The 12,821-nt window shown below is 33.5% G+C and overlaps 1 protein-coding gene across 1 annotated transcript; it reads left to right on the forward strand.

Annotated features, from left to right (window-relative positions):
- The first annotated feature begins 1,567 nt into the window (after nucleotides 1-1,567).
- Nucleotides 1,568-10,904, forward strand: LOC122531202. The gene is made up of 2 exons (XM_043658933.1): nucleotides 1,568-2,989; nucleotides 10,872-10,904. The coding sequence occupies exons 1-2, from the start codon at nucleotides 2,108-2,110 to the stop codon at nucleotides 10,887-10,889; spliced, it is 900 nt and encodes a 299-aa protein (XP_043514868.1). The 5' UTR covers nucleotides 1,568-2,107; the 3' UTR covers nucleotides 10,890-10,904.
- The last annotated feature ends 1,917 nt before the right edge of the window (nucleotides 10,905-12,821 follow it).

Below are 12,821 nucleotides of genomic sequence, written 5' to 3' on the forward strand. Positions count from 1 at the left end.
GCATTTTGTTAACAATTTTTTAAATTCATTAAAATTCAGTAAAATACGCCAAAAAATTTTTTTTAAAATTCTAAAAATGTATAAAATGGGAATCTGTAAGATCTTATATAGCAATTATTTCCCTTAATCGTCTAATTCTAAAAATACATAAATAAACATCTTTAGGATTTTATTCAACAATTTTTTTTTTTTAATTACTTAATTTTTCCGGTAAATGTTACAAAAGTTCAAACAAATTTTAAATTATGTCGTGATGATAATATATAAAAACAATAAGATTTCTTAACATGATGAAATATTTCGTCATATACGATTAATGGGTTAATAAGAGATTAAATTTGTCATTAATATGAAATAAAAATTTTAAATATACTATTATTTCACATTTTAATAAAAGTATTTTTATATTAGTCTTTTTTTCTAAAATTCAAGTAATTCGAAAAAGCACGACAAACAACACGTCTCTACAAATAATCCTGCATCTGCTTGTCTAGACTGTTTAGTATACGTATCACATCTGCACACTCAAATCAATCAAAGTACAGTACGAACTGCTGAAACTCAGTTTTCAATAGGTCACATTCACTGATGAATTAAGATCAATGTTTTTCGTATGAATAAATCTGAGTTATGAATTTCGCGTGACTATTAGATTCATTGAGTTAATTAATGGTATTCTTATTTGGCTGAATATATTTAACATAAATACATATAAATATACTAAAAACACGAAACTAAAATATTTTAATTTACAAAAAAAGGAAAATCATTACATTTGAAAATTTTTGTCTTACATACGAATTAAATCATGAAGAAATTGAAGAAAGAGAAAATTGAAAGTAAATCAAAAATACTGTGCAAATCAAAAATATTTATTATAAAAGTACAAAAAGTTTCAATACCGTCGAAGATTCTTTCTAAAATATTCGATAAATTAACGGTTAATAGAACATTAACATGAAAATCAATGATTATGTAACAGGTGTTCATTATAGAATATATTTTACATCAGATACAAATTTTATCACATTTAATAATTACAGATACTAAGTGTATTCAAAATTAAAATACATTATCCCGTTTCAGTTGCTTCTGCGTATCGACGCATATAAAGTTGATATACAATAATATATTTTACTACATTTCACGCAGCGCAGAAATTCAAAAGAAACATATGTTGCTCGGACGTATCATTCAACGATCGAATAGACGTTAATAGAATGATCTTACAATTTAAAATTTAAAGAGAAAAAAACCAATCGAACAGTTTCTCCTGCTTTACTGAAACAAAATTTAATTGACTTAGAAGAAGAATAGAAAAACAGAGAAAATCGGCGAGATTTTTGTACGCGCGCTACAAAAGAGAAATCAACAGATCTCCCCAGCAACAGAGTCCGACGAGTCCGAGCAGCAGCCGTCAGAGGTAAATTTTTAAGCCAATGGCAGCGCTTGGTAACGAATCGGCGGGATGAGCCGAGCCAGCTGATTGGCCGAGCGATCGCCAAGGGAGCCACGATGGGACAACGGATAAACAGACTTAGTAGTTTTGTAGTGCTCGCTACGCAGGGACATGCAGAGGGAGAGTCGATGCCTGGTGTGCGCATGTTCCGCCGTGGGTCCTTACGCAGTGAAAGATTCAATGTTCGTGCGGGTGTAATTGTCGTTTGTCATGTGATTCTGGACACTAACCGCAGTATGTCACGTCGAAATAACATCGGCGAGTGAGACACAAGTGTACGTTGAACGTCGTTTCACTGGTTAAACCGAACCGGCGGCTTTTGTTTACAAAGAGGAGGGGAGGGGCAACTTGCACGAGGTACCCGGAGCGTGGATGCTGACTGCCAGGCAGTTTCCCGCGCGACGCACGTGAGTTGGGCGAGCCTGACGAGGACCCATAACCTCAAGAAATAAATTCGGCAGGTGTGATGTACGGTGAATCGTCAAAATGTCAATGTGGTGAAACGTTTCGTTTCCTGTTGTAAGGATCGTAGAGAACTGAATATGCCCGTTGTTCGAGAACGTCCAATAACTCCATGTGAAACGAGGTAGTTTTCGTGTTCCCCGCTTTGTTCAGAGAGAGAGAGAGAGAAAAAAAAAGGCGCGAAAGATGATGGACGAAATGGAGAATATTAACGTCAACGAGACACCGCGCATCTCGATAAATTCGACAAATCGTAGCTGGTATGACAGCGTTGATAGCGGTTACGTGTCCCTCACTCCTCAGTCCGGTGGCTATACGCCGATTATTTCAGGATACAAATCCAGGGTGTCATGTATCTCGTCGAAGAGGCATCACAGAATACGATTAGATCCTCTTCAATCGGATTTGCGTACCCAGAGGCACAGTACGCCTCAAATGATAACTCAGGTCTCGCCCAGGCGGAAAACGTCGTCGCCGGTACCACCGTCTCATATCGTTCTGTCGCCAAACTATATAAACGCTAGTCCACCGATTAGTTCGACGGACACTCAAAAGCCAAGTAAATACCCGATTACGAGTCTCGCTACGATCACCGAGATCAAACCAAAGAGGTTGGACTTCAGTCATTGCGCGTTGTCCGGTGCTTTGCATTACACAAGAGCCACGCCGGATTACACGGGTAGAGAAACGGTGGATATATTGTCGCTTCTTGGCGACAGGAGCAATCATTGGAGAATCGTGTCCAAGATACTGTCGTTTCTCGGGCCGCAGGATCTCTGTTCGGTCAGCATGGTGTCGAAAACGTGGAGGACAATTTGCATGAACGACTCGAAAGCCAATACCAGAAGACTGATCCACGTAATACTCAGAAAGAACGTCAAAGAGAATCTGAAGCTGATCAAAAAGTCGAAGATAGAGGGGGACATTCAAAGCAGCCCTAAAAGCAGGTACGCCAGGAAAGGATATTTGCTCGAGGTGCAGAATCTTCTTCAAGTACCGGGGAACCAGCTACCACCTGGCAGTCCACCTGTTTCTCCCAGCAAAGTGAAATTTCACTCTTTCGTCAAGGTAAGTGAATTTTTCAATATATTTGTCGTCAAATGAGTTTTCATTGTGGATTTCCCATTCGAAGTGATATCTAAGAATAATCGTACATTGCATCTTGTTAGGTGCAGAATAAACAGAAATAAGTAGATGTTAAACGTAACTTGAATTATTCTACATTGTTTCGAATTAGTAAACTTGGTTACATTTATTTTATGTGAAATTCTACTTTATCGACAATAAATTTAACGACACGTGATAATGTGTAAAGTAAGAAATTAACTTGAATTGTTGGTTCATTAACCTGTGTGAGAAACGTGAGAAAAAGCACCGGCGACGTGTATTCATTTCCTACGGCGCGAACGTTGCGCATTTAAACACAAAGTTTCTCTCTGGGGATCGTATTCGATCCCTGTAAAGAAAGAAAATATATGTCTACATCAGTCGGAGTAGTGTTTTTCTCGGTATTCGAGTAACAAGCAGTCAAATTTCAATGAGAATTTATTGCACTTCTTATTGTTAAATATTGAGTCTCGAAAGAATTTTATTTTCGATAGCGCAAGTTGCGTTGATTTGAATTGAATTATTTATTAAAAAAAAAAAAAGAAACTCGAAAACTTTGTTCTTACTACGGTTAAGAATAGTATAATGTCAAACTTAATTTTACAATTTAGCATCGATTTATAATTTTGTTTCTCGAAAAGTTTTTTTTGTTTCTAATTACTTTTTTAATTATGAAACTTATAAATTAATACAAATTAATACAAGCGAGTTCGATACAGGTATTGATATTTAAAATGAACACGCAATATTACATCGAAATGAAATTGCGTAGTTAAGTTTTAACGCGTCACTCGAGTAGATTTTTTTTTAATAGATAATTCACAGTCTGCTAATTCCATGAGGAAATAGTAAATGATGTCAATGATTTAGAATCAATGTAACTTATTTTAATTTTATTTGAATTCTAATTTTCAACATTACAAAATAGACATTACAAAAGATGATTTCAACGATTCTCTTGATATTTCATTTCAATGGCTCTAGAACAAACTAAAAAATATTTTTTCTACCTCATATTGCATTTAGACATTATTTCGCGGTTCGATTTTTAATCGATTAATTCATTATTAATTCACAGAGGTGAAATTAACCTAACTGACAATTCCAACGTTCATGATTGCGTGCTTGAGTACATACAAGCGGTAGAGAGTAACTAATTACATTGTGGTTTGTGGTGAGGCGAAATTCTCCGCATTACAAGCATAAATGTGTGTATTCGTAATACACACATAGTGTCGCATTTTATTGAATAATGATGTATATATGTATACAATATTCTGCGAGCTCGATTAAGGAGACGAAGAGATATCCGATATGAAATATCGTCAGCCGTATCTAAACCTATAATTAGGCTGCTTGTATATTTTTTTTTTTTCCTCTCTCCCGTCATCACTGCGCTGTCTAAGTCCGTACTTTTACGAGCAGAATTTCGGAGAATAATTACGCAGTAGTAATCGATTCGAACCCAGTAGTCCAGGCTTTCTTTTAACTAACCTACCGCTTGTATCATACCTAGTCGATGTAATTTGCACATGAGCGAACGAACTCGAATTCGAATTAAGCAACATAATTGTTTCGTTGGCGAGATCGTCTGTTTGACGTTGATTTATTGTGATTTCTTCTTTGAAATGCCGCTGGCTCGTCAACAGCGACGACGGTAGACACATTCAACCCTGAAAAATCGCCCTCTCGCGACGGATGACGAGCTTTCGACGCGGCAAATTCTGCGATCGCTAGGGCTAATTTAAGCGTGTCAAATGAAGAAAAATAAGAGTATAAGAAAAATTTCTCGAAAAGTAATTATGAAATAATACATGAATATATATATATTAATAATATATTAATATTAATATCAAATAATTGTACATGTTTAAAGAACATATGTTGTTGCTAAAATTACATAATTGACTCCGATAGTAATATTTCGTTTTTTATGGAATATCTGTAAGCAAACGCGTTTGTCACTACATTCTTCTTTCACTTCAGTTTCTTGAATTGTAATTCCAATGAAAGAGAAAAACATACAAACATTTATTGTTATTATCTTATATTTATTTCATTTAATCATACAAATATTTTTCTTCTATACTCAAATGACCTCGTCCCCTTCTTTTTATGGATTAATTAAAGTTATTACAGAAGATGATTCAAAGTCAAATATTTTTCATTCAGAAGTGTATATTATGATATGAAAGAACAGATTTAATAATTTTCGAGTTTTCTTCAGAAATTTGACCATACAAATAATTCTCAACCCTAATGATGTTTACACATTTTTCAAGCTTGTGTAATTGGATTTTTGTTTGCTTGCTAGTAAATTATCTTTTTGAGTTGATCTCTAGGGCGCTTGCTTGTTTCTCTTCATTCAAGCATGTAATGGTAACTACCTGCTATTTGCACTTTCAGCTTTCATCGGTGTGCATTTCTTCTCGCGGCCGAGTCTGGCGATAGCAGTAGATTAGTAGGCGGCCGCTTTGTTATCGCGGCGCGAGTAACAAAAGCTCTCGAGAGGCACGGCATGCGGTACTTTCAACGTTTGCATCCACGCACTGCGATAATAAAGTATTCGTCAATCTCTTTATTAAACGAATTAGCATTGCATTCCGCGAATTAATTTCCTACAGTCTTGCTGAATGATCATCCCAACTTCAGATTAATTACTTCTGTATTTTTATCTTGCTGCTAATATCGCAGTGGATATATTTTTGTTTATATAATTTAGTATATATATTTTTATATATACAATTTGGTGTGTGTGTGTGTGTGTGTGTGTGTGTGTGTGTGTGTGTGTGTGTGTGTGTGTGTGTGTGTGTGTGTGTGTGTGTGTGTGNTATTTAGTGGATATTTGGTAGTTGAGTATTAAGTAAGGGACCTAAGCACCGCCACGTTCGTTTCAAGAAATCGAAGAATCTTTTTTTCTTTCCTTTTTCTTACATTTTGCACGCATAGAAACTATATACTAGAAAGATCTATCTAAAAAAATTCGAAAATTATTTGAGAAAAATCTGAACCTTAATTTTACTTTGTTTCGGATAACATATCAATCGAAAACTGTAAAGAAACTGTAAATCTGTTTTCCATGAAACTATATTTTGCGATTTAGATTAAGAAAATATCTAAAATGGTTGTGTACTATCCTCTAACATCCACAATGATAGATAATTTAGTAATTAATCGCACGATCACAAATTGCAATTTATATTAGGGAAAAGCTTGTCGACTAAATATATTTATTCCCCTGTCAATGGATTCTTGTTTTCTGTTATTATTTAATAGTAAAAAAAAAGAAAATGCATTTGTGATTTATTTATTGGTCTTCGTTCCTTACAATTCGCAAAATACTAAGTACTGCGAACATATTTAGAACATTTATTAACATTCGACTTCGCCTTATCGAAGTGAAAAGAGTAGACAATGTAATATGATCCGGTTCTTGGCCTTCGAATACGATTTATATCTAAATCAACCCAGTACACGTGAAACGAAAGTCGAGTACATATTGTGTTACGATCTTAATTTGAAAATAATACGATGATGGACAAAAATTCTGTGTAAATTATTTGCATAACACAATAACGTTAATGTAGGGAGGCAAAGGGGTAAATTCAACATTACTCGAAAAATGCGAGGGAAAAGATAAAATGTGAGATGGAGGTTTGAATGAGACGTTATATTAATCTATCTAATCTATTTTGCATAATTGACAAGAAACTGGCGCTACCGCGGGGCCCCTTTTCGATCCGATCTCGATCTTCACCGCGAAACCCGGCGTATAAATATAATTCGCGCTTTCGTGGGGGTAGCGCGTGTTAACATTTTCATGCGAATATACACAAGGCTGCTTTATGTTCCCTCGAATAAAATGAGTCGGGTAGTCAATATATCACGAGTGAGAAGGGGAGGGTTCGGAGAGGGAGGCTCTGCTCTTTTCTCTCTGCATCAGAGACGCAAGGAGTCTTTGCCTTTGGAGGGCAAGCCGCCGTTAGCCTTCGGCAAAAACCGGCCACGGAGAACAATGCGAATATATTACGGTATTCGATGCTAAAACAAAGAACCAAGCTGCTCTTTCCTTTGTCTTTTACGGAGGGGGTTATATCGAGATGCGACACGGCGAACCGTATCCCGCGGTTAACCGAGATCGTTCCACGAAAATCGTCGTCCAAAAAAATTCTCCCTAAACGCAATCTCCGTATTTTCATGGTATCGATTTAGTGAAAAATTTGAACGATTGAAATTAAAAGCATTGGAAATTGGAAGAAATTCTTATATTCTTATTCAAAGTTTTGTTCTTCCATCGAATATCTCAAAATGTATAAAATATAAGTTGTGCAGCAAGTTCATTCGTCTTTTTAGTGTTATATTTTGAGGAATGATATAAAAACTTGTTACTTACGTTGGATAGATAAGTATAGCAGCGTGAATAAATGTTGCTTGTTAATTTAAAAATTACTCACAACAAACATTCTCAAGCAAATTTATCACAACTAAATAAATTTATAATTTACAATTTAACAACCGATGTGTTAAACTAATTAGATAATAAGGCTAACTTTGAACCAAGTCAGTCTTATAAATCTTGTAAATCATACGATACCAATAAAAACCAATTGAATCATTTAGTTATTCGAACGTTGTCTCGTGTTTTGTTTCGACTCGTTTGCAACCTCGGTCAACCTTGAGAGATGCCGTAGAAATTTCTTCCCTGCGGCAAGAAATTGACGTCAATCCCTGCATGACAAGGGAGAAGGGTTCAAATACATATTTCTCTCTCCCTCTCTCTTATTTTCATAAGGATTCGTTATCTTTTAAACTGAACCATCGTGAGAGTTTCGCACGATGTGTAAACCTACACCGAGGCAGAGAAAGACCCTTGGTGTGCGACGTTCCTCCTGCACCTAACCTCCTCCGTCTCTCTCTCCAAAGGGACAAAAGCTTCGTTGTCCACTCATGGAAGATACGTTAGCTGCACGCAGAGAATGTGCAATTAAATAATTGCTTTTGCTCGACGGTTGATCCGTTCTGGTTGGTAACCGATGCAGTGACTTGAAATAATGGTTTCCTTAAAAATGATGGTGCGAGAAAGAAAAGGAAGGAAGGAAGGAAGGAAGGAAGGAAGGAATTGTTCCATAATTAGCAACGGCTAGCGAGGGTCGTTGAGTGGTGGTTGTATAAGTAACAGTTGGTGCGGTCAGTTTCCTGTCGCTTTTGTCGTAAGGAACCTTCCTTATCCAGGTCCTTTTTCCGGTGGTTACTTTGAAACTGTCACCGGTGTGAAGTTGTGAACGTATCAGTCCAAATCTAAAGTGATTTTTCTTCAATGACAATTGATCAGTTTCGAAGGATTCGGTTCTGCTGCGACTTGAGGATTTTTATATCTCAATTGTTCTTTTTTTTAACAAATAAATATATTTAATATTTTAAGGAAATTAATGATACGATATTCAAACGAAGAATATAGATTATAATTTATATTTTTGATATATTAATATTATATATATATACATATTTATAATTATAATTTATATATATCTAATATATTAATGTCAATAATATTAATTGATACATTATGTATTTAATATTTATAATTTATATTTGATTTACACTTTTTATACCTTTTATTGTAATTTATATTATTTTTATAATATAATTTATATATCACATATACAATATTTGTATATTTGTAATAACAGTGTACTAAGTAAATTTTTAAACAAATTATTCCAATGTCAATTCCAATTTAGAAGTTGTTACAATGCTGTTTCGAATTTCTTTTGTTTCCTTGAGAAGCTTTGTCCTTTTGTTTCCTTAAGAAACTGTTAAATTCAGAAAATTTCTTAATAACGGAGAGATGTTGAATTGAAAGTAACAGTAAAAGTAACTGACAATAGGAACTGACAATAGTAACTTAAAGCCTTTTGACAACTTTTTCGAGCTGAAATTTATTCTTCCAATAATCAGAATACTTATTTTAATATAAATGAAAATTAATTTAATAACGCTGTTATAAACAAATACAAACAAAATCAAGACATCCTTTTTAGAAATACAATTTACAAATTTAGAAATACATTGAAATAAAATAAGCGTATTAGAAAATAATTCGCAAAAATTCTATAAATGTTTAAACATTAATTTTTGTTAGCCACTGTACAGAAAGTCCGAGAGGAAATGCGTTGCAATGGTATTGCAGCAGTATTATCACGTGCACATATTGACCCAGTAGTACGGAGCACCTGGCCAGGTGTATCCTTCGTTTCTCACTGCTTCATGAAGCGTAAAGTGATCGGGTAACGGTCGAGCAAAGCGATCTTTTTATACCAAACTGAAAATCGTGAATGAATTTCACGTAAAGTACAGTATAACAAGATAAGACTGTGAGAATCGTAGGACATTGACACCAGCTGGTCTTAAGACAGTCCGTTTTAATTTAGCCGTAAATTAGAAACGTAATTGCGTCTCTAGACGTTTGCCATAACTGCAGTGCTAATTAACGTTTGTCATTGTCGCGTGAATTTGCAAATCGACTTGATTAACGACGAGGTTCGATTTGTCGCGACTGTTGTATCGAAAATGAGCTTTGAAAAGGGAAACGGAATTTTAGGTTGATAATAATTTTTAGTTCGTTGTTGCAAGGAAATACTTTGTTTTATTAATATAAATAGTAATAATAAAAAAGTTTGATGGATAGTTTCTGTCACATCATTGTTTTTGCGAAGTTATATATTTTATGTGATGAATTTTATATCCTTTTAACAAGTTCAAAATATTTTTCATGCATTCGAATGAAATAGAAATTAAATAGAAATTTATTTCATTGATTAAATATCTGTGATATTAGATATTTTATTTATATTAATTTTGTGCCTTCCAGAAATTTTCACATGCTTAAATTTCCTCAAAATTCTCTGCAATTTGGTAATAACTTCAGTTTCGTTTGTTTTATGTTTAAATATTTGTATAAATATTATTTAAATAATTAATACTTATTAATATATATCAATGTAACTTTTAGAACACTTGTCTCTTTGTATTAAAAAAAAAATCAAAACAGGGAAAAAAAATAATATACATTACAAAAAATATAATGCAATTTGGAAATGACTTCAGTTTTGTTCATTTTATGTTTAAATATTTGTATAAATATTATTTAAATAATTAATATATATCAATGTAACTTTTAGAACACTTGTCTCTTTGTGTTAAAAAAAAATCAAAACAGGGATATAAATTACAAAAAATATAATATAATTTGGAAATAACTTCAGTTTTGTTCATTTTATGTTTAAATATTTGTATAAATATTATTTAAATAATTAATATATATCAATGTAATTTTTAAAACACTTGTCTCTATGTATTAAGAAAAATCAAAACAGGGAAAAAGAAATAATATAAATAATACAAAAAATATAATGGGCAAGAAATTGAAATTTTTAAATAACATATATATATATATATATATATATATATATATATATATCAATTTTTCAAGAAAATAATTATACTTTATTTACAGTATAGTTATAGTATGTATAATATAACAGAGTTATAACTTATTTAAATTTACTGACGTTAGGTTAGATTATTTATGTTTCTTGCAATGTAGAATCACTCCCTGACCGGTTCTACCGCTATATCGCAGAGAACCTCCTATACATAAAAATTACGTAGACAACATTTTGGCAAAGATATTTAATTCGACTTTTATTTGCATTCTTAATACAAGTCAACATCGGACGAAGTTCAAACAAGTTAATTCGCAAAAAAATTTGCGTGTACCTCCGTGGTCGTTAGCAGCGAAGAAGTAATACAAAGAAATAATTACGCATTCATGAAATTCAAGGAGGATGCACATTTGTAAGCGAGACGTAAGCACCATTCGACACGCGGCATCGTTCCTGCAACCCAATGAAACTTCTATCGTTTACAAAAAGGATACGTTACGTTAAACGGCTAGAAGGGATTCGCGGAATTCGCAAGCTATTCCTTGGGGGACATATATCGGGGTAGAAGTTTACACTGTATAATCATAACAGTGAACACAGTGTCGATAACGTAACTCTGTGTTCAACCACGATGGGAGGATGTAGCCAACTTTACTGTGTGGCAAGGTTTGCACAAATTTTATTTGAAATAAAGATGAAAACGAAATGACAGTTTGAAATAACGTGAATTATTCCAACTAGTTATTTTATTATTTTCGTATAAATAATTTGGGATTTAGCATTGATTAATTTACATGACGCTTGTTCTCAGGATAGTTTCAATTTTAATTATCCTTGAACGCATGCGTTCACTAAGATCAACATCTTTTCGCGTGATTGAAATTTTTTTGATCGTCGAATGTCAAAATAATATGGAAAATAATGATTTACTATCAAATATGCACGTATTTAATGAATCTACATAATGAAAATAAAAATAAAATAAACATAACACGAAGTAAAATATAAAATAGATCTCTATGACAAATATATTTAAATAATCATTTTTGTAAATGGTTTTTTGCATACTCTGTGATTTTTCTTTCAATCAAAGAAATTTCGAGTTGGAAAAAAATTTATAAAAGAAAACAACTCTGAGCGTGAAGAATCATCAACTAACAAGAATAATTGTAGAATATCAAATTATTGAAGAATGCTTCCATTTTTGCAAAATTTTCCAATTAAGGGACAAATAATAAAAAAAAAAAATAAAAAATAAAAAACAGAATCCATTGAATGGTCCATGGTCGGCAGTCGTGTGGTCGAAAAATCGATCGCTATCGGCATTGTGATCTCGGTCTCTGTTCTTTCGAGCTTGGTGTGTTGGTGCGCATGGCGTACATACATGTATACATACAGGGTGCGACCGAAAATTATATACAAAAGAATGCAAAATAATTTCTTCTAAAAATATCGAATAAAAATTTTCGTTCGAAGCCTTAGTCTTTGAGAAAATCGAATTTGAAGATTTGTTTAGTGCGTGTGTATTTATCGATTGGATATCGGTTTTCTGATTATTCTACATGCTAAAATATATCAAAAACATAAATAAATAAATTGTTTTTATTTAAAATTCAATTAAAACAACAGATAGTTCAGTTAATATGATATTTGAAAGAATTTAAATTTTCTCTACTTCTTTCCATATCTTTTCACGAAGAATTACTTCGTGAAAGCACTCACTTATATACACGGCCTCTCAAAACTACTTATTTACTTTTAATATTCACTATTTATCTTGGGTCGTAGAACTTCGAAGTTGCATGCATATTTACTAATACGATTAACTTTTCGTTGTGTGTATATAAAAGTATTATTTAATTTGTCCAGTTTTTGAACAAGCGTAGTCTAATGCGGGGGGGTTGAACGTAACTTTCGGACGCACCCTGTACGTAGGATGGGTAGTAAGTTGAGCGTGAGTGCTGCTCCGGCGCGTTAAGGGGTGACGCAGGGCTGTGTACAGGGCTGCTGCCTCTGGTATGCGTGTAACGAGCAGCAACGGACCACGAGCGCCTTAGGTCCCACGATTCTCGAAGCGAGGGGCCACGCAAAAAGACGAGGAATGCCTCAATACCTCGATAAACGCATTAAATCGCGTGGCGAGCCATCGATTGCACGCTCCTTTCGAATCTCTACCCCCTTTGTTGCCTCACAATGCGGATTTCCGTTAATACGTTCGAGCCGAACATGTATTTTTCATGGTTATATAAATTATAATTTTTTTAATATTAATATTAATAATATCAATATTTTTTTAATTTTAATATTAATAATATCAATATTTTTTTAATTTTAATATTAATAATATC

This window comes from Frieseomelitta varia, unplaced genomic scaffold (assembly GCF_011392965.1).
Source record: "Frieseomelitta varia isolate USP_RPSP 00005682 unplaced genomic scaffold, Fvar_1.2 scaffold_38, whole genome shotgun sequence".
In the NCBI taxonomy this organism is placed as follows: Eukaryota; Metazoa; Arthropoda; class Insecta; order Hymenoptera; family Apidae; genus Frieseomelitta; species Frieseomelitta varia.